The 22,560-nt window shown below is 42.2% G+C and overlaps 3 protein-coding genes across 3 annotated transcripts; 1 reads left to right on the top strand and 2 right to left on the bottom strand.

Moving 5' to 3' along the window:
• Positions 1-1,181: 1,181 nt before the first annotated feature.
• LOC121412433 lies at positions 1,182-3,857 on the bottom strand. The gene is made up of 3 exons (XM_041605243.1): positions 3,842-3,857; positions 2,641-2,775; positions 1,182-2,533 (listed from the first exon to the last, which is right to left on the bottom strand). The coding sequence occupies exons 1-3, from the start codon at positions 3,855-3,857 to the stop codon at positions 1,182-1,184; spliced, it is 1,503 nt and encodes a 500-aa protein (XP_041461177.1).
• A 2,381-nt stretch (positions 3,858-6,238) lies between these two features.
• Positions 6,239-11,752, bottom strand: LOC121412434. Its single transcript, XM_041605244.1, has 3 exons — positions 11,678-11,752; positions 9,565-11,622; positions 6,239-6,628 (listed from the first exon to the last, which is right to left on the bottom strand). Exons 1-3 carry the CDS (start codon positions 11,750-11,752, stop codon positions 6,239-6,241), a joined length of 2,523 nt encoding a protein of 840 aa, XP_041461178.1.
• Positions 11,753-11,954: 202 nt separating this feature from the next.
• LOC121412435 lies at positions 11,955-13,823 on the top strand. Its single transcript, XM_041605245.1, has one exon. It carries the CDS (start codon positions 11,955-11,957, stop codon positions 13,821-13,823), a length of 1,869 nt encoding a protein of 622 aa, XP_041461179.1.
• Positions 13,824-22,560: the final 8,737 nt, after the last annotated feature.

Below are 22,560 nucleotides of genomic sequence, written 5' to 3' on the forward strand. Positions count from 1 at the left end.
GTAATCCGCTGGGTGTGAGGGGAAAAAACAAAAGACTATATAGTAGAAAAAAAACCTGTATATATGGAAGGGAAGCAAATTGCCTAAAAGGGTAAAAGCAAATAAAGAAACTGATGCTGTATGAGAGAGGGGGCGTATTGAGAAAAAAAAATTAACATAGTAACCATGAAAAAAGCAAAATAAATAAGAGGTAAATCTAAGTGGTGAAGGGAGAGAAAAAAATATATATATATATAAAATGAATGTTATATCGCCTGAATAAGGGAGGAAAAATAGGAGCTGAGCTTGTACGAGATATATGAGGAAAGTAGAGGAAGAAACTTAAATGTAACTAATCTAAAAGAGCTGAGGGAAAAAAACATATGTGTATACAAATGGAAAGTGGATAAGAAGGATTAATCAGTCGTTCCCCTCTTGGATGTTCAGGCCATGAGGTTGGATGGTGCGAAGTCGTCTCATCCAGAACTTCTCTCTGCTAGTACGGACTGAGTCAGGACGGGTACCTAAAGATTCGATGCCCTGTAGCATCATGTCAGTGATGGAGTGGTTGGGAAGGTTAAAATGGCGGCCAACTGGAATGTCCAGCTTTGCTGTGTTGACGGTGGATCTGTGCCCGTAGAATCGTTTCTTGAGTGTGGTCTTGGTTTCCCCTACGTATTATTGTACCCTACAAACTCTGCAAGTGATGGGATATACAACATTAGTGGTAGTGCATGTGATGTTGCCCTTGGTTCGGTGAGAAAGGCTGGTAGAGTTGCTGGTGAGAGTGTCGCCCTCGTGAATGTGTATTTCACATATAATACACCTGTTGCTGGTGCATTTGAAGGTGCCATGCTGTATGGGAGAAGAATGGTTAGTGAGGGAGGGCAATTCAGCACGAACAATGAGGTCCCTGAGATTCGGTGGGCGTCGGTATGCTAGAATGGGAGTATCGGGAACGGCCTGTTGGAGACGATCAGAAGTGTGTAAAATGTGGTGGTCATCAAACAGGATTTTGCGGAGAGGGGGTAGATTGGGATGGAAGGTGGTCACAAGTGGTATTCTGTCGGTAGTCTTCTTGTCACTTTTAGGTTTGAGAACTTCAGATCTAGGGAGAGAACGAACTTTGTTGATTGCCAGTTGGACTCCCGTGGCCCCTGGCACAGAGATGTTTCTGCAAATTCCTGGTATGGAAGGAAAAATCAGGGTCCTCGGAGCAGATACGGCGAAGTCTGAGGGCTTGACTGTAAGCGATGCCGGTTTTGCAGTGATGAGTGGAGGTACTGGTGGGTATCTGTGGGTTTAGTGTACAGGGTAGTGGTGATACCGTTAGGCTTTTTCTGGACTGTGACATCAAGGAAGTGGGTTTCCTGTTGGGAGAATTCAGAAGTGAATTTGATGGTCCTGTGGAAGGAATTGATGTGGTCAATGAATGTGTGGAGGCTATCTTCCTCCCTGGTCCAGATGAAGAAAATGTCGTCTATGTAACGCCACCAAATCCATGGGCGACAGGGGGCGGAATCTAACATCTGCTGTTCCAGCTTGGTCATGAAGAGACAGGCGAATGAAGGAGCCATCCGGGTGCCCATTGCTGTGCCGAATATCTGTAGATAGTGCTGGTCCATGAAAGTGAAGTTGTTTTTTGTTAGTACATGAGACATCAGAGATTTGATATCAGATATGGGGGGACTGGAATGGCCACTGGCGGCCAAGGCTTCACATGATGCTTGGATACCTTCATCGTGGGGGATATTGGTGTGCAGTGAAGAAACGTCCAAAGTGCCGATGATCGCAGTCTCGGGTATCTGGTCCTTGATGTCATTGAGTTTCCTGAGAAAGTCTGGGGTGTCGTGGATGTAAGAGGGTGCACGTGAGACAAGGGGTTTAATGTGATAATCAACAAAAAGGGAGATGTGCTCTGTTGGGGAACCATTTCCTGAGAGGATGGGTCGACCAGGGTTGCCAGGTTTATGGATCTTGGGGAGGAGATAGAAGCGGGCAGGTTTAGCATTAGTAGGGGAGAGAAATTTGTGGGCCTTCTCAGATAGATGCTCGTGTTCTTTCATATCATTCAGTGTCGATTGGATCTGTAGGGAGAAATTACAAGTGGGGTCAGAATCAAGGAGTGCATAGTGAGATCGATTGTTGAGATGTTTCATGGCTTCATCGATGTACTGCTGGCGGTCCATGACGACGACGGCTGATCCTTTGTCTGCAGGCTTGATGATGATGTCGGACCTGTTTTTGAGTGATGAGAGAGCGTGGCGTTCTTCTCGAGGAAGGTTGTCATGTGCTCTGGTGTCGAGGGTATCTGTGGAGCAAACTTGGGATGAGACAGCTTGAATGTAAGTTTCAAGGGAAGGAACTCTATTCTTGGGCGGAGTCCATGTGCTCTTCCGGTAGAAGGGCTCGGGATCAGAAGGGGGTTCATCTAGAAAGAACTCTTTGAGACGTATCCTGCGGTAGAATGTAGAGAGGTCTTGGCTGAGAGCTATCTGTTCAACTTCTGGTGGCGTTGGGCAAAACTTGAGCCCTTTAGAGAGAAGAGAGGTTTCTGCTTGGGAGAGAGGGGAGGATGAGAGATTAACAACCAAATGGGGGGATGCATCATTGTTGTTGGTATGTCTCTGTTTGACCGTTGTCGCTTCTTTGTGAGGTTACCTATTTTCTTGTTCCTGCGTTCAGTGAGGAGAGACCTGTGTTTAGAGAGTTCAGATTCAATTTCATCATTATACTGAAGCCACTGGGTGTGGGTACAACAAGAACGTAGTTCGTCTTCCAAGCTACTGATGTCAGCTGAAAAGGAATCAAGAGAAGCAATGCACTGTTCAGAGAGAATGTTAATTAGTCGAACTGAAGCTCCATGTAAGGTCTGGTTCCATCGTTTGCGAAGTTCAGGTGTGAGAGTACCGAGACCGGGAGTGCAATGAAGTTGGAGGCCTGTGGGTATAATGCGATTGAGGGAATAAAATCTGTAATTGTCCTGGTGAAAAGAGGTCTTGAGGGCCTTCAACTTGATCTTCCTGAGCTGGTGAAATAAAGATAGATGGTTAGTCATGGTAGAAAAGAGACCTAGAATAAAAAAATGTGTAAAACAAAGAAAATGGATATTCATAACAAAAATAAAAATATAAAGAAAGAGAAAAGTAAAGTAAAATTGAACTGGACCTAAAACAGAATAAGAATACACAAAGTTAATTAAATCAAGCTGAAAAGTAAAATCGACACAGAACAGATTAGGACCCTGGGATAGAAAGGAAGTATTACAAAATATGGGAGAGAAGGTAAAATAAGAACAGACAAAGAGACCGGAAAAAACAAAGTTATACAAGTTTAACTGTGGAAGGAAAGTAAATAATAAAACACTAAAATACAAAATATAAAGAGAGAGAAAAGTCGAGTAAATTTGAAGTGGACCTAAAACAGAATGAAAATAAGAATACACAAAGTTAATTAAATCTACCTGAAAAGTAAAATCGACACAAAACAGATCAGAAAAGACCCTGGGATAGAAAGGAGGTATTACAAAATGGGAGAGAAGGTAAAATTAGAACAGACAAAGATACCATAAAAAAAAATGTGGAAGGAAAGTATATAAGAAAACACTAAAATACAAAATATAAAGAAAGAAAAAAGTCGAGTAAATTAGAATTGGACCTAAAACAGAATGATAATAAGAATACACAAAGTAAATTAACTCAAGCTGAAAAGTAAATTCGACAAAGAACAGGTCAGAAAAGACCCTGGGATGGAAAAGAACCGACAAAGATACCCGAGAATACAAAGTTATTCAAGTTTAACTGTGGAAGGAAAGTAAAAAAGAAAACACTAAAATACAAATACAGAAAAATCAAACACATACGGATAAAACAAGACATATTAGATAAGGAGGATCACATGGGAGTGATACAACAGCAGAAAGGAGATCAATGGCAAAAAGAAGCTGCTGTAAACTGCTTATCTAAAAAAAAAGAGCCAATGGAGTAAATAAGAGAGTCAAAAGGGGCCTAAGCTTTCGATCCTAGCAGAATCTTCTTCGGAGGCGAAATGACAAACATATAAGGTGGAACAACCATAATATAGACCACAGACATACAACAGCAACACTGGAAACAAGGAGACAAAAGGGGCATTAGTGAGAAGAGATGACCAATCAGGTTAATGAAGGGGATGAAAGAAAAGGAGTAGGCAGACACAAAGGGAAGTTAGTGGAGTAAGGCCAAAGAAAGACCTCAAGCCAAGAGGGATTACGATAATGAGGCAGGCAACATCAAACAGGATCTGGAACAAAATAGTGATAGAGTGTATGACATGTATGAGGAAGATATGAAAAACAAGAGAATTAGTGAGAGGTGGGTCAAACAGGTAACAAAGAAAGGCATAATAAGCTTGTGCATAAGAGTGGGGGGGAAGGGAAAGAGAAGGGAACAACTGATAATGTGCAAAAGACACAAGTATGTATGATAGAGCATTAAACTAACTAAGAGAAGAAAGTAAGTGATAAAATAAATCTGTAAGTATAAAAGTATATAAATGTATTAAAAATGAAAAAATAATATATATACAAATGGGGTAACTGATATTGTAATCCGCTGGGTGTGAGGGAAAAAAACAAAAGACTATATGGTAGAAAAAAAAACCCTGTATATATTGAAGGGAGGCAAATTGCCTAAAAGGGTAAAAGCAAATAAAGAAACTGATGCTGTATGAGAGAGGGGGCGTATTGAGAAAAAAAATTAACGTAGTAACCATGAAAAAAGCAAAATAAATAAGAGGTAAATCTAAGTGGTGAAGGGAGAGAAAAAAAAAAAATATATATATATATATATATATATAATGAATGTTATATCGCCTGAATAAGGGAGGAAAAATAGGAGCTGAGCTTGTATGAGATATATGAGGAAAGTAGAGGAAGAAACTTAAATGTAACTAATCTAAAAGAGCTGAGGGAAAAAAACATATGTGTATACAAATGGAAAGTGGATAAGAAGGATTAATCAGTCGTTCCCCTCTTGGATGTTCAGGCCATGAGGTTGGATGGTGCGAAGTCGTCTCATCCAGAACTTCTCTCTGCTAGTACGGACTGAGTCAGGACGGGTACCTAAAGATTCGATGCCCTGTAGCATCATGTCAGTGATGGAGTGGTTGGGAAGGTTAAAATGGCGGCCAACTGGAGTGTCCAGCTTTGCTGTGTTGACGGTGGATCTGTGCCCGTAGAATCGTTTCTTGAGTGTGGTCTTGGTTTCCCCTACGTATTGTACCCTACAAACTCTGCAAGTGATGAGATATACAACATTAGTGGTAGTGCAAGTGATGTTGCCCTTGGTTCGGTGAGAAAGGCTGGTAGAGTTGCTGGTGAGAGTGTCGCCCTCGTGAATGTGTATTTCACATATAATACACCTGTTGCTGGTGCATTTGAAGGTGCCATGCTGTATGGGAGAAGAATGGTTAGTGAGGGAGGGCAATTCAGCACGAACAATGAGGTCCCTGAGATTCGGTGGGCGTCGGTATGCTAGAATGGGAGTATCGGGAACGGCCTGTTGGAGACGATCAGAAGTGTGTAAAATGTGGTGGTTATCAAACAGGATTTTGCGGAGAGGGGGTAGATTGGGATGGAAGGTGGTCACAAGTGGTATTCTGTCGGTAGTCTTCTTGTCACTTTTAGGTTTGAGAACTTCAGATCTAGGGAGAGAACGAACTTTGTTGATTGCCAGTTGGACTGCCCTGGCCCCGTGGCCTCTGGCACAGAGATGTTTCTGCAAATTCCTGGTATGGAAGGAAAAATCAGGGTCCTCGGAACAGATATGGCGAAGTCTGAGGGCTTGACTGTAAGCGATGCCGGTTTTGCAGTGACGGGGGTGGCAGCTGGATGAGTGGAGGTACTGGTGGGTATCTGTGGGTTTAGTGTACAGGGTAGTGGTGATACCGTTAGGCTTTTTCTGGACTGTGACATCAAGGAAGTGGGTTTCCTGTTGGGAGAATTCAGAAGTGAATTTGATGGTCCTGTGGAAGGAATTGATGTGGCCAATGAATGTGTAGAGGCTATCTTCCTCCCTGGTCCAGATGAAGAAAATGTCGTCTATGTAACGCCACCAAATCCATGGGCGACAGGGGGCGGAATCTAACATCTGCTGTTCCAGCTTGGTCATGAAGAGACAGGCGAATGAAGGAGCCATCCGGGTGCCCATTGCTGTGCCGAATATCTGTAGATAGTGCTGGTCCATGAAAGTGAAGTTGTTTTTTGTTAGTACATGAGACATCAGAGATTTGATATCGGATATGGGGGACTGGAATGGCCACTGGCAGCCAAGGCTTCACATGATGCTTGGATACCTTCATCGTGGGGGATATTGGTGTACAGTGAAGAAACTTCCAAAGTGCCGATGATCGCAGTCTCGGGTATCTGGTCCTTGATGTCATTGAGTTTCCTGAGAAAGTCTGGGGTGTCGTGGATGTAAGAGGGTGCACGTGAGACAAGGGGTTTAATGTGATAATCAACAAAAAGGGAGATGTGCTCTGTTGGGGAACCATTTCCTGAGAGGATGGGTCGACCAGGGTTGCCAGGTTTATGGATCTTGGGGAGGAGATAGAAGCGGGCAGGTTTAGCATTAGTAGGGAAGAGAAATTTGTGGGCCTTCTCAGATAGATGCTTGTTTTTAATTTGGCAAAAAGAAGCTGCTGAAAACTGCTTATCTAAAAAAAAAGAGAGCCAATTAGAGAGTCAAAAGGGGCCTGATCTTTCGATCCAAGCAGAATCTACGTCGGAGGCAAAATGACCAAAATGGCCAAATGGTCATTTTGCAAAATTGACCATTTTTTGCAAAATGACCAAAATGGTCATTTTGCTTCCGACGAAGATTCTGCTAGGATCGAAAGCTCAGGCCCCTTTCAACTCTCTATTTTTTAATTTGTAAACAAATTTTCGGCATTACTCCTATGTATTAAGATCGCATGCTCGATCTGTAATGAAAATCATAAGTCAGAAAAAATTGGAACCAGTGGTATTCGAACCTGCCATCTGCTGCTTTCCGGGCTATTCTGGTTCACGGCTAAATCACGATGAACTGGAATTCAAATACCCTCGATCCTCTTCTTTCTGACTCATTAATATGCATAATACGCATAATATTAATATGAATATGCATATAATATGCATAATATATTATTATTACCCTTCAATAATCTAAATGCTGAGCGCCTAGCATGAAGGAAGCAGGTCCCATTTTTATAAGTCTTTGGTATAAGCTGAGGTAAATACCAGTTACTAGAGTGTCAGAAGTATGCTATTTAAATTCTTTTTTTTACATGTTTTACATGTTTTTATTTGAATTCATTTCTTTTACTCTTGTTTTCCTTTTCAATTCATAATGCATGCATGATAAACAAACAATAATTAAATTACAAACGAAGATGAACAAGTCTTGAAAGAAAAGAATGAATTAGTACAATAAGTTGAAAAAGAGGGTTCTGCGAAAGACAAAAGCGGTGGAACCTCAATTAAAATAAGAGATTGCATTTCTGGCCCCTAAAAAATGATTGGTATAATGATAATTTTATTGTTTTTCATAAATGAAATCCAAAATTTGCCCTAAACTGTTAAACTAAACTGACGAAGTAATTAGACAATTACAGGGTAACAAATAAGATTTGTAACCGAAAATAGATACGAAAGACACACCAGTGCACACCGAGTGATGGAATTAAAATAGAAAGTTATATTATTGTAATAACATAATATTGGAAATGAATGAAAGGTTTAGATGAAAGGAAAAACTAAAGAGAGGAGGGGAGGAGAGAGAGAGGGGGCGAGGGAGAGAGAAGGGGATATATGCAAGTCAATCAATGTTGAGATGAAACGTACTTGGAAAGAATATGTTTAAAGTTATGTAAGCTTTGGGGTACACGCGTATCCAGGATTTTGCACCGGGGGACAACCTAATTTTGGCGCCCCTGTGAACTTTTTCGTAAAATGGCGCGCCCCGCGCCGCCAGCCAGACAATCATATGTGTTTTATATGCATGTTGAATTACCTTATTTCATAATAACGTGAAAATGGCAATCGAAGACCACTTTTTTTAATGTGTTCATGAAAAATATCCATGAATATTTTGTAATACCACTTTTTGAAAAGAATTAAATGCGTCCAGAAAACACAGAATATTAAGCACTTTGGGGTTTTAATTTAGTTCAACTTCTCATCAGAGTGATTGCCCCTACTAAAATTATGTGTGCGGGAGCTGTAATATCTTTACCAGGGGCGGATTCAGCTTTCGGCAACAGGGAGGGGGGATTTTTTCATTTATGTTTCCCGTTCAGACATGCACTATTTGCAACAGTGAACATCATGGGTATACGTATACAGTATCTAAACAATATTGATGCGAGCGCGATACGCTAGCTGAAGATTTTTAATATTCTGACCTCAAATTTGGAAAATCCATAAGTACATTTGATAATCAAAAATAGGTTGGGGATCTCAACATTTCATGCGAGCGCGAGCTGACTATTTTTGAATTTCCGACCCAAAACTGGACTTTCTACGTACTTTTTGTATCCATGAACGGGATGTTTCTTTCTAAATAATTGATGCGCGCGCGAAGATCGAGCTGAAATATTTTGATATTCCGACGTAAAATGTGGACATTCTAAGCACTTTTGATAATCATGAACAGGATAGGTATCTAACAAATCGTTTTATTCGAGCACGAAGCGTGAGCTTAAAAATTTTGGTATTCCGACCTAAAGTTGGACATTCTAAGCACTTTATCCAAACATGAACAGGATCGTCACCTTTAACATTTTATACGAGCGCGAAACGTGAACTGACAGATTTTTTTATAATATCCGACCCCAAACTGGACATTCTTAGTATTTTTTCAATCGTAAACAGGATGGGTATCTATTTAAACGATTGTGCGGGCGTGAAGCGTAAGCTGAAAAATTGATATTCTGACCTAAAAAATATTACAGTCTACATGTTCTAAGCACTTTTGGTAATCATGAACATGATGATTGCTGATGTGGTTTACGGTACACCATGTGGAGTGTTATAGAAGCAGTGGATAGAAGAAGAGAAGGAAGTGGATAGGCGAGAAAGTGGAGATTTGAGAATAGAGTATTCTTTCTTGAGAATAGTCCTGAAAAGGACTGTAAACCAGAAGGAATGTTGAGTGAGAACAGCTTGAGTAGTAGAGCTGATGAGGAGATGCTGGCTTGCGTCGGCGAGTAGAGATGATGAGTAGTAGAGAGACTCGACGTTTCGGACAGGTTGACTGTCCGTCTTCAGGAGTGAGTGTTCGCTCGGCGTGCGGCGGTACTTATGGCGTGCGTGCGGACGTGGGGGAAAGCTCTAGGCCGGCGGTCACGGCGGGCTGACGTCGTAGGTGGCGCTCTGTGTGTGGGTCGGCGGTTTTGGCGGGAAACGAGTGGGCGTCGTATGCGGACGTGGTGAGTGGACGGCGGCGTGAGTTACGGCGGCGTGTGTGTGTGTCGGCGGTGTGTACATCAATGGTGGCGTTCTGTGCGTGTTGGTCGGCGGACTCGTCGGGTGAGCTTCGGCGGGAGTGAGTGGGTGGCCTGGTGTACGGATGAGGTGTTGGGTCGACGGCGGAGGTTGTAGCGAGGTGTCGGTGGCGGTGGTGTGTGTGTCGGCGGAGTCCCTGGTTGAGTTGGTGATGCAATCAGACTGCTGTGTTGGGTAGGAGGGCTCGGTGGAGTGACGGTGGACGGTTGGTTGTTTGTGGATTGGTTAGAAGTTTGATGGTGACGTAGGATTGGGTGCCAGATGCTGTTGATGTGGAGGCCAGGGTCTTGAGGCACAGTGTTGTGTTGATGTATCTCAATGGCTTCCCTGACCCTTCTGGTATTCCAGTGCCGGATGTTGGTGATTAGGTGGCTCCTTTCCCATTCTATGCGGTGATTCTCTTGTTGTGCGTGCTTGACGATGGCGGATCGGTCCCAGTCGCTGCGTCGGTGGTGGGTCTTGTGTTCCTTGAGTCTGGTGTCGAAGTCTCGGCCGGTTTCCCCAATGTAGACTTTACCGCAGTCGCAGGGGATCTTGTAGACGCCTGGTTGTTTGTTGGATGGGTGCTTGTCCTTATGAGAGTGAAGGATGGAGTGTAGTTTTCGAGAGGATTGGTGTCTGACGAGGATGTTGGCAGAGTGAAGGATGCGTTGTAGTCGGTGTGAAGTCTTGCCGATGTAGGGTAGTACTATGGTGGCGACGGGCTTGGTTTCGGATGGGTTTTCGGTGCTGTCGGTGCTGGGTTGGTGGCTGGGTGGTTGAGTCTTGATCCTTCTTCTGGGGTAGTGGTTGATGGTGGTGAGTGCATTGGTCACGTGCTTGAGTTCTTGATGTAAGTGTGCCTTGTCGCTGAGTTGGTGGGCTCGTCTGACGAGAGTGTCGGCGACTGATTGGTGGATGGACGGGTGGTGGTGTGAGCGGAAGTTGAGGTAGCCGTCTGTGTGGGTAGGTTTTCGGTACACCTGGTGAGATGGGAATCCAGACGGTGTCTTAGTGATGAGAACGTCTAGAAATGGAATTGAGTTGTCGCGTTGGGTTTCCATGGTGAACTTGATGCTGGGGTGCTGGTTGTTGAGGTGGTTGAGAAACTGGTGAAGGTCGGGTGTGCTGTGCGGCCAGATGACAAAGGTGTCGTCAACGTAGCGGAGCCAGAGTGAAGGAGGTTTGTCCGCAGTCTTGAGTGCTTGGTGCTCAAAGTGTTCCATGAAGATGTTAGCGATGATCGGTGAGAGAGGTGACCCCATGGCTGCTCCAAGTAATTGTTTGTAGTAGATGTTGCGCCATTTGAAGGAGTTGGAGTTGAGACAGGTGAGGAGGACGTCGTGGATCTGGTCTGGTGTGAGATTGGTTCTGGATGCTAGGTCTGAGTCGGTGATCAGGCGTTGCTTGATGATGTCACATGCTTGGTCTACAGGTACGCTGGTGAAGAGGGAGACGACATCAAAGCTGACAAGTGTGTCGGAGGGCCGGATCTTGGTTTTGGAGATGACGTCTATGAAGTGCTTGGAGTTGGTGACATGGTTCTGGGTCTGGCCTACGAGTGGTTGGAGGATGTTGGCCAGATGGCGTGCTGTGTTGTAGCAGGGTGACCCACGAGTGGAGATGATAGGGCGGAGAGGAGTGTTAGGCTTGTGTATCTTGGGTTGTCCGAATAAGATAGATGACTTGGCTGAAGACGATCTGAGTTGGAAGTAGAGTGCCTTGGGTAGTGCATCAGATCGGTGTAGGGTCAGCAGTTGTTGGTTGATTTTCCTTTCGTTGGCCTGAGTTGGGTCTCTGTTGAGTTTGGAGTAGGTGTCCTTGTCTTGGAGAATCTCTTCGATCTTGTCATCGTATGCGTCTTGGTCCATGATAACGGTGGCGTTGCCCTTGTCAGCCTGAAGGATGTGAATAGCTTGGTTACGTCGGAGGTCCTGGATAGCAGAGCGTTCTTCTTTGGATAGGTTCTGTTTAGGTGGCTTGGCGTCGGAGAGGGCATTGGTTACCTTGAATCTAATTGCGTTGGCGGCCTCTTTGGAGAGAAAGCGGAGCTTGGGTTCGACTTGCTGTACGATGTCGGAGAAAGGGATCTTCTTAGGAGCTATGGCGAAGTTGAGTCCGAGGGAAAGCCAACCAACAACCTTCGCCCGAAGCAACCAAGGATATCGTAATCAACCTTAGCCGACACCAACTTACCCAAGCCGAACACAAAGTACTCTCCCTCGGACTCAACTTCGCCGTAGCTCCTAAGAAGATCCCTTTCTCCGACATCGTACAGCAAGTCGAACCCAAGCTCCGCTTTCTCTCCAAAGAGGCCGCCAACGCAATTAGATTCAAGGTAACCAATGCCCTCTCCGACGCCAAGCCACCTAAACAGAACCTATCCAAAGAAGAACGCTCTGCTATCCAGGACCTCCGACGTAACCAAGCTATTCACATCCTTCAGGCTGACAAGGGCAACGCCACCGTTATCATGGACCAAGACGCATACGATGACAAGATCGAAGAGATTCTCCAAGACAAGGACACCTACTCCAAACTCAACAGAGACCCAACTCAGGCCAACGAAAGGAAAATCAACCAACAACTGCTGACCCTACACCGATCCGATGCACTACCCAAGGCACTCTACTTCCAACTCAGATCGTCTTCAGCCAAGTCATCTATCTTATTCGGACAACCCAAGATACACAAGCCTAACACTCCTCTCCGCCCTATCATCTCCACTCGTGGGTCACCCTGCTACAACACAGCACGCCATCTGGCCAACATCCTCCAACCACTCGTAGGCCAGACCCAGCACCATGTCACCAACTCCAAGCACTTCATAGACGTCATCTCCAAAACCAAGATCCGGCCCTCCGACACACTTGTCAGCTTTGATGTCGTCTCCCTCTTCACCAGCGTACCTGTAGACCAAGCATGTGACATCATCAAGCAACGCCTGATCACCGACTCAGACCTAGCATCCAGAACCAATCTCACACCAGACCAGATCCACGACGTCCTCCTCACCTGTCTCAACTCCAACTCCTTCAAATGGCGCAACAACTACTACAAACAACTACAAGGAGCAGCCATGGGGTCACCTCTCTCACCAATCATCGCTAACATCTTCATGGAACACTTTGAGCACCAAGCACTCAAGACTGCGGACAAACCTCCTTCACTCTGGCTCCGCTACGTCGACGACACCTTTGTCATCTGGCCGCACAGCACACCCGACCTTCACCAGTTTCTCAACCACCTCAACAACCAGCACCCCAGCATCAAGTTCACCATGGAGACCCAACGCGACAACTCAATTCCATTTCTAGACGTTCTCATCACTAAGACACCGTCTGGATTCCCATCTCACCAGGTGTACCGAAAACCTACCCACACAGACCGCTACCTCAACTTCCGCTCACACCACCACCCGTCCATCCACCAATCAGTCGCCGACACTCTCGTCAGACGAGCCCACCAACTCAGCGACAAGGCACACTTACATCAAGAACTCAAGCACGTGACCAATGCACTCACCACCATCAACCACTACCCCAGAAGAAGGATCAAGACTCAACCACCCAGCCACCAACCCAGCACCGACAGCACCGAAAACCCATCCGAAACCAAGCCCGTCGCCACCATAGTACTACCCTACATCGGCAAGACTTCACACCGACTACAACGCATCCTTCACTCTGCCAACATCCTCGTCAGACACCAATCCTCTCGAAAACTACACTCCATCCTTCACTCTCATAAGGACAAGCACCCATCCAACAAACAACCAGGCGTCTACAAGATCCCCTGCGACTGCGGTAAAGTCTACATTGGGGAAACCGGCCGAGACTTCGACACCAGACTCAAGGAACACAAGACCCACCACCGACGCAGCGACTGGGACCGATCCGCCATCGTCAAGCACGCACAACAAGAGAATCACCGCATAGAATGGGAAAGGAGCCACCTAATCACCAACATCCGGCACTGGAATACCAGAAGGGTCAGGGAAGCCATTGAGATACATCAACACAACACTGTGCCTCAAGACCCTGGCCTCCACATCAACAGCATCTGGCACCCAATCCTACGTCACCATCAAACTTCTAACCAATCCACAAACAACCAACCGTCCACCGTCACTCCACCGAGCCCTCCTACCCAACACAGCAGTCTGATTGCATCACCAACTCAACCAGGGACTCCGCCGACACACACACCACCGCCACCGACACCTCGCTACAACCTCCGCCGTCGACCCAACACCTCATCCGTATACCAGGCCACCCACTCACTCCCGCCGAAGCTCACCCGACGAGTCCGCCGACCAACACGCACAGAACGCTACCATTGATGTACACACCGCCGACACACACACACGCCGCCGTAACTCACGCCGCCGTCCACTCACCACGTCCGCATACGACGCCCACTCGTTTCCCGCCAAAACCGCCGACCCACACCCAGAGCGCCTCCTACGACGTCAGCCCGCCGTGACCGCCGGCCTAGAGCTTTCCCCCACGTCCGCACGCACGCCATAAGTACCGCCGCACGCCGAGCGAACACTCACTCCTGAAGACGGACAGTCAACCTGTCCGAAACGTCGAGTCTCTCTACTACTCATCATCTCTACTCGCCGACGCAAGCCAGCATCTCCTCATCAGCTCTACTACTCAAGCTGTTCTCACTCAACATTCCTTCTGGTTTACAGTCCTTTTCAGGACTATTCTCAAGAAAGAATACTCTATTCTCAAATCTCCACTTTCTCGCCTATCCACTTCCTTCTCTTCTTCTATCCACTGCTTCTATAACACTCCACATGGTGTACCGTAAACCACATCAGCAATTGTACATGCCACCATGCAAACCTTCAAACAACATATGAACATGATGGTTATCTAACTTAGCCATTTCGAGCGAGCTGAGCATTTTTTTTATTTTATGATTTCAAATTTGGATATTCTGAGCACTTTCTGTAATCATGAACAGGATGGGCATCTAATTAATCGATGTGAGCACGAAGCGCAAACTTAAAAATCTTTGATATACCGATCCCTAACCTGTCATTCTAAGCACATTTTGGGACCATGAACAGAATGGGTTTCTATCTAAACGATTAATGCGAGCAAGAAGCGCGAGCTGAAATTTTTTACATTCCGATTTTGGACATTCGAGTGAGCATTTTTTACTATGATTAGGATGGGTATCTAACAAAACAGTTTATGCGAGCGCCAAGCGCGAGCTGAAAATATTTGATATATCGACCCAAATTTGAACATTCTAAGCACTTTATCTAACCATGAATGGGATCGTCACACTACTAAATAATTGATGCGAGATGACACTGTTGGATATTCTGACCTTAAAATTTGGATTTTCTAAGTACTTTTGGTAATCATGAACAGGATGGGCATCTAACTATAAGCATTTGATGCGAGTAAACATGAGTTTGGCGCACCCCCCCCCTCATGTGAAGCATGAATTTAGCGCCCCCCCCTAAATTGGAGCCTCGAAGGTCGAATAAGAATTTTAGTGCCCCTTCCCTATGTCGAACATAAATCCGGCGCCCCCCCCCCCCCTATGTCGAAGTTAAATTCGAAGCTCCTAGGTTGAACATTAATTCGGCGCTCTGCTATGTCATGTTTTTTTGTGTTTTTTTTGCAGGTGTTTCTGCATTTATTGAAAATTCAATATATCAAACACAGTAATCATAATGAATATAAAGAAATACAAAAATAAATGAAATAATTACAAATTGTGACGATTACATAATAGAAGAATAATTTACATAGATATACATGTACATGTAAGTAATAATAATTATATAAAATAAAATGCAGTGGCCAGCTATCATAAGCAAAATGCTTGCGAGAATAGCAGCCAGAGGAAGGTAAGTACATGAAAACCATTGTAGAGAAAAATTCACGGGTGTATAACAATGATGTCACATAATTATTTGAAATGTTAAGGGAAAAAAAGGGGGAGAGAGTAAAGGGATTATGTGAAGTGGTGCAGATGTGGGTGCACGTGCAGGTGATATTTATACTTTGATACAAGAAACTTCTTTAATAAAGCTTTAAAGGAAAAAAGAGATGTAGCTTGTTTGATGTTATTCGGCAAAGTGTTCCAAACTTCAGGACCGTGATGACGTATTGTTTTGTGAGCAATTATTATTTTTGGATTTGTTAGGTGAAAGTCAGATGAATGTCGTGTATGGTATGAATGTAAGTCTCTGTTGTAAACAAATATATTACGGAAGGATGCTGGAATAGTGTTGTTGGAAAATTTATACATGAAAATGGCAGTTTGATAAGTGTGAATATCGTAAATTTTCAATGTCTTAAAATAATGAAATATTGGATCAGTATGGGCGAGATAATGAGAGTGATAACAAATACGAAGAGCTTTCTTTTGAAGACGTAATATTGAGTCTATTTTTATTTTGTTACTATTTCCCCATGCTATGTTACAGTAAGAAATGTGTGACAAAATAAAGGAGTTGTAAAGCATTAGTAATGATCTTTGAGATATATAATATTTCACTTTGTACAAGATGCCTATGGCCCTTGCAATCATCATGCTTATATTACGAATATGACTACTCCATGTTACGTTAGAATCAATCAATACACCTAAAAATTTTGTTTCCTGTTTTTCGTTAATGAGCATATCTTTGATATAAATGATATCGCGAAATACTTGTTTCGAATTAATATGTTTAAAGTACATGAAGTTTGTTTTATTTATGTTAAGGGAGAGTCTATTTGATTTAAACCATAATGATAATTTTTTCAATTCTTGATTTAGAGTTGCGACTAGAATGTTTAAGTTCTGATGTGAATAAAATATGTTAGTGTCGTCTGCAAATAAAACGTATGTAAGTAAAGGTGCTGCATTAACAATATCATTCATATAGATTAAAAATAATAAGGGGCCTAGAATTGAACCCTGAGGTACTCCACATTTAACGGGACATGTATGGGATGATTTGAATTTAAAATTAACAAATTGACGTCTATTATTTGAATATCCTGAAACCAAGAATGTACACTACCTCTAATTCCATATTTCTATAATTTAGACAACAAAATACGATGATTCATGGTATCGAATGCCTTCGATAGATCCATGAAAACCCCAATGGTGTGCTCTTTTTTGGAAAGTGAATCAGTTATTTTATCATATAATTGTAAGATTGCATAGTCTGTTGAGTGATTTTTCGTAAAGCCGTATTGGTTGGGAATTAATAAATAATTTGTGTCCAGAAAAGAATATAGTCGTTTATAAACAATTTTTTCAAGTATTTTGGATATGCTTGGTAGTAATGAAATAGGGCGGTAGTTAGCAATTTGGCAAGGGTCTTCTTTTTTGTATATGGGGATTATTTTTGCAAGTTTAAGTTGATCCGGGAAAATTCCCTTTAAGAGAGATAAATTGAAAATATGTACAAGGGGAGAAGCCACAAAATGAATCATTTATTTTAGTAGATATACACTGATACCATCATGGCCACACGATTTAGTAGATTTCAAGGATCGGACGATTTCTAAAATTTCATGAAGATTAGTAGGATTAAAAAATAAAGAATGTTCGGCATTGTTATGTAAATATGTAGAAAAGTTGTTGGTATTAGTCACAATGCTAGATGCAAGGTTAGGACCAACACTGGCGAAAAAATAATTAAATGCTTCAGCAATTTCGGAAGGGTTTTTCGCTGTGTGTCCGTTTAGAAGGAAATCAAGATCATGCGTTTTCTTACCTAACATTTCGTTTACTGTGTGCCATAATGTTTGATTATTATCTTTATTGTTTTCTATTTTGTTCGAAAAGTACGATTTGCGTGCCAAACGGATTATTGACGTTAATTTATTACGATATTTTTTGTATTTGTTTTTATGTTCTTGAGTAGGTGATTTTAGTGATATTTTATATAATCTATTACGAGTCAGTATTGATTTAACTATGCCTTGAGTGATCCATGGTTTTTTATTCTTCTTTTTACTTAGTTTAATTTTTATCAGAGGTACATTTTTTCATAGTAATGAATAAGTTTATTTAAAAATACATCATATGATTTATTAACATTGTCTTCTCTATAGACATCTTTACAACTCTCTGCAATCAAATCAGTTTTTTAAGTTTCTATATTAGGTTTAGTCTCTTTTCGTCGGGTAATATTTTCTATATTTTGTGGTTTTTGTAAGTGTCTTTTATCTTTACAAATTGTGAATAATAATGGGTAAATGGTCTGAAATGTCGTAGTAAATTATTCCATTGTTATTATCATTATTTAATAAAACCTTCATTGGAAAATATATTATCAATAATTGTGTGTGTTGTACTTGTTATCCGTGTTGGTCTGTTAATGAGAGATTTAAATGAAAATGATGAAAACAAGTTGATAAACTGTTGGCCCAGTGGAGTATGAGGCATAGATATATCTATATTGAAATCGCCCATGAGATAAGTTTCCTTGTTTTCGTGTGATATACATTCGAGACAAGATTCCAATTTATCCATAAATATGTTGGCGATATTATTTGGTGGTCTGTAGATTACGCCGACTATCTTTTTTTTTTTTTACATCAATAATTTCTATGAATAAGGATTCTATACCTTGGAGTTGAATATCATGTCTTATTTTAAAATTTAGATCATTGTGAATATAAATAGCGACACCTCCTCCAGTTCCACGTGTACGATCACTATGTTTAAATGTATAATTGTCAATGTTGAAAATGGATGGGGTGGTTGAGTGTAACCAAGTTTCTGACATTGCGATTACAGAAAAGGGAAAGTATTCAATATAGAAAAAAACTCACTGAAAGTATCAAAGATCTTTTGCAAGCTTCTAATGTTTATATGCATAAAGCTAAGGTGGATTGGTTTGTTAATTTGGGTAGTATTAAAAACTGAATTAAATTCGTTGGCAGTATAGTATCTACACTGGGATGTAAATACTGCATTATCCAATACGTCATCCAGGTTCATGAAGGGTATAAACTTGGGTTTGCAATACGGTGTTGAAAGCTTGGAGTGAAAGGTGTGTGCAGGTGCAAGTGGGGGTGTATGTACATGATGTAAGAAGAGTGTGTCCGATCATGAGCGCGTACATGTGACGAACATGTACGCGCTCATGTCACGTTTGTCAAACATCAATACGGCGCCCTCGGTAGAACATCGATTCGGTGCCCCCTCGGTTGAACATCAACCCCTCCCCCCATGTCGAACATCAAATCTGCGCCCCTAGGTCGAACAATCCGGTGCCCCCTATATCAAACTTCATTTCGGCGCCCCTATAGGGTCAAACATCAATTCGGCTCCCATCGGTCGAACATCAATAATATTCGTCCCCCCCCCCCTCCCTTCCTCGGTTAAACATCAATTCGGCACCCCCTATGTCGAACATCAATATAATACGGGGCCCCTAGGCCGGACATCGATTCTAGCCTAAGCTAGCCCTAGCCTAGCATTTTGTGGCGGTTCGATAAGTGTTTAAGAATTGGACGGGTTCAAAACTGTGCTGCTAGACTGGCCTCTCTCTGTAGGAAATCTGAGTATATAACCCCAATCCTACGTTCTTTCCACTGGCTCCCCATATATCATCGTATATCTTTCAAAGTTCTCCTCCTTACCTCCAAAATTCTTAATGGTCAAGCCCCAAATATCTCACAGATCTCATTTCTTTACGTTCTTTTACCTCCTCAAGACCTCTCCGTTCATCATCTGCAATGCAGTTAACTCCTGGGGGGCGTTTCATGAAAGGACTTGTCGGACGTTTTATCCGACAAGTCCCATTTTATCCGACAGTTACCATAGGAACAGTGCCTCTCAGCCAATCAAAATTATGGAAAGATGTCAGATCTGACAACTTGTCGGATGAAAATATTGATGAAACGCTCCCCCGGATCGCGAACTTCTACAAAATATGGTGACCGTGCTTTTTCTGCTATTGCCCCTTCTCTTTGGAACAAGTTACCCTCTTACATGCATAGTGCCAAGTCCGTCAGTCAGTTTAAGGCCCTGCTCAAAACATACATTTTCAATCAATGAAGCCCAGTTGTGGGTTGGTAATTGGAGGTGCACACCAGTTTTAATCTGTTAGTATTTTTTCTCTCTCTCTTTTAATGATTTTCGTCACATCTTGTGTTATTATGCCCATTGAATTTTTTCCCGATACATACATACCTTTTCAATCAATGAATCCCAGTTGTGGGTCGGTCATTGGAGGTGCACACCAGTTTTAATCTGTTAGTTGTTTTTTTTTCTCTCTCTCTCTTAAAGGATAGTCCGGTCTGAAAATATTTATATACAAATACAGAATTCACTGAGCACAATGCCGAAAATTCCATCAAAATCGGATAACAAATAATAAAGTTATTGAAGTTTAAATTTTAGTAGTATTTTGTGAAAACAGTCGTCATGAATATTCATTAGGAGGACTGATGATGTCAGATCCCCACTTTCTGTTTTGTTATGTTATTACATAAAATCATATTTTTTTTCATTATTTCATACATGTGTGAATGATATGTCTCCCTTATAGTGGAATATATATATATATTTCCAATAGGCTATGCAAGCTTGAACTCTTGACTTTTGTACTTTTGTACGGAAATTTACTATTTTTATGCTTTTGACATCAAGACTATTATATTTTGTGTGCTGGACAACATTTACTAACTCCTTGGAATCTTTTATGGATACTACTGCATTATATGCAACACTACAAGGTTCGCAAATGTAAGTGCATTTCTTCGTCTCGTACTCTTCGTTTTCATGAACTCCGAATTTGTTCGGGCTTAGTCCCATATGGCAAAAACTATTCGAACAAACAAATGTCGCGGTCAACCAGGGACCTCTTCCTTTAAGTTTAAACTTCCTAAAGGAATCACTAACCAAAGTATTTTATACTCGTTGGAACTTGTACTGAAAGCTCATACTAATGTGCCTGATGAACTTTCCACTACTGATTTCTTTCTTGGAGAATTAACCCAAATTTACCCAGATTTGAACATTGAAATCTGCCGCCATTTTGTTTTACAACGTAAGCAAGATGACGTAATTGACACGTATGACACCACTCGCTACAGTTCCATTGTTGATCTGTCAGATAATGACAATGATGAGAACGTCTGTGAGATCTGCGACCTGAAATGTGAGGCTAATACACGAATTTGCATGCGATGCAAGTGTATGCATATACGAGTTGATCAACTGTCAAGGGACTTAAAGAAAATGCAACATGCTGTCGAATCACTACTCGACAGGCCGTCCGATACAAGTCGACATGCTAATTCTACAACTCCGGCAGAATCTGCATCTACTACTTCGCAACCACCAACTCAACCACCATCTCGACAAGAATACCCCCCACTTCGTCAGCAACCACCCCCGCCAGGAACGGAAAGGATAGCACAGCAGACACCTTCGTCTCGAACTTCACAGCCAACGCCTTCTTTTCCTCGGCCTCGTCAACCTCCTACCCCCTCCCAGCCATCCACCAGATTCCCCCCTTCTGTCCAATACCCTCCGCAGTATTACTTTCCTCCCGGAATCCAATTCCCTCAATCGCAAACACAACCCCCTCAAGTTCTACCCCCTGTGCCTCCTCCAACTTTTCAGCCGCCCATTTACCCGGGTTACCGAAGGATGCCATCAACTCAACACCCATTACAGTCTCAACGATCCAACAACATTCCGCGATCTTATGCTTCAGTAGCCCGCTCATCAACATTACCTTTTTCATATGCAACTGGATGCACTAACTGTGGCGAACACAATCATCGCTCGGTCCAACTGTCGGCATGGTATTCAACTACAATGTAACCTTTGTTACCAACTAGGTCACAAGGAAAAGGCATGTCCTTACTATTATTACTAGGATCACGGCCAAGAAGAGCGTGCCAAAAACGTCACGTCTGTTCCACCTCCTACCTATTCTAATGAGTTTAAAAAATGTGCAATCTGTCTATCAGAGCAACATGGTCTAAAAATAGGCCATCTCAACGTTCGTAGTTTGATTGATAAAATAGATGAAATCCGTTTTTTGCTTAATAATGTTCCTTTCAATATATTCTGTATTTCTGAAAGCTGGCTCCATGATTTAATAGATGATTCCAATGTTCTAATTGATGATTATGTATTGGTCAGGAAGGACAGACCCGGCTCTCGACGTGGAGGTGGCGTCTGTTTTTATATCCATCACAATATATCTTTTACTCAAAGGAATGATCGTTTAACAGATTTTCTTGAAGCTATTTGGATCGAACTTTCACTTAACAGAAATGATAGAATTATTGTAGGTTGTGTCTACAGACCACCAAATTCTGATAAAAAAATACTTAGACTATCTTACCGAAACGCTTGAAAAAGTTACAGCTGAAAACAAAGAACTTCTTACATTAGGTGACTTGAATTATTATTATAATACTAATAATGACTGAAGCTGTAACCCTATTTTTATGTTAGAAAACTTATTTTCATTAAAACAAATTGTTACACAATTTACTAGGGTAACAGAAAACTCAGAAAAATGCCTAGATCATATATTGACTAGTTGTCCTGATAAACATTCGGTATGTAAGGTTGCAAAAATAGCTATTAGTGACCACTATCTTGTCTATACCTGTATTAGTATTAAAGATGAAATAAAGGCGAAACATAAAACAGTTACGTACCGTGACTTTAAAAATTTCGATCAGTCTGCTTTTGTAACTGACTTACAGACTGAATTTTCCTCTATACATACTTTACAAAAATTTAATGACATTGAAAAGGCGTGGTGCTTTTGGAAATTTAAATTTCTGTCTATTTGTAATAAATATGCCCCCATAAAACAAAGGAGGGTTAAAAAAAGGTGTTGCCCATGGATTTCTAGTGATATTGTTAAACTCATGTATAAAAGAGATTATTTAAAGGATAAGAGTAAGTCAAATCCCAATTTGAAGAAAGATTTCCGTAAGATTCGAAATCACATTACGAAACTAATCCGTAAACGTAAGAAGGATTACTTTAGTCAAATTGTCAATGAACATAAGCACAACTCTAAAAAGATCTGGCGTGAGATAAATAGAATTACAGGCAGAGGT

Source organism: Lytechinus variegatus, chromosome 4, assembly GCF_018143015.1.
Source record: "Lytechinus variegatus isolate NC3 chromosome 4, Lvar_3.0, whole genome shotgun sequence".
NCBI classification, from domain to species: Eukaryota; Metazoa; Echinodermata; class Echinoidea; order Temnopleuroida; family Toxopneustidae; genus Lytechinus; species Lytechinus variegatus.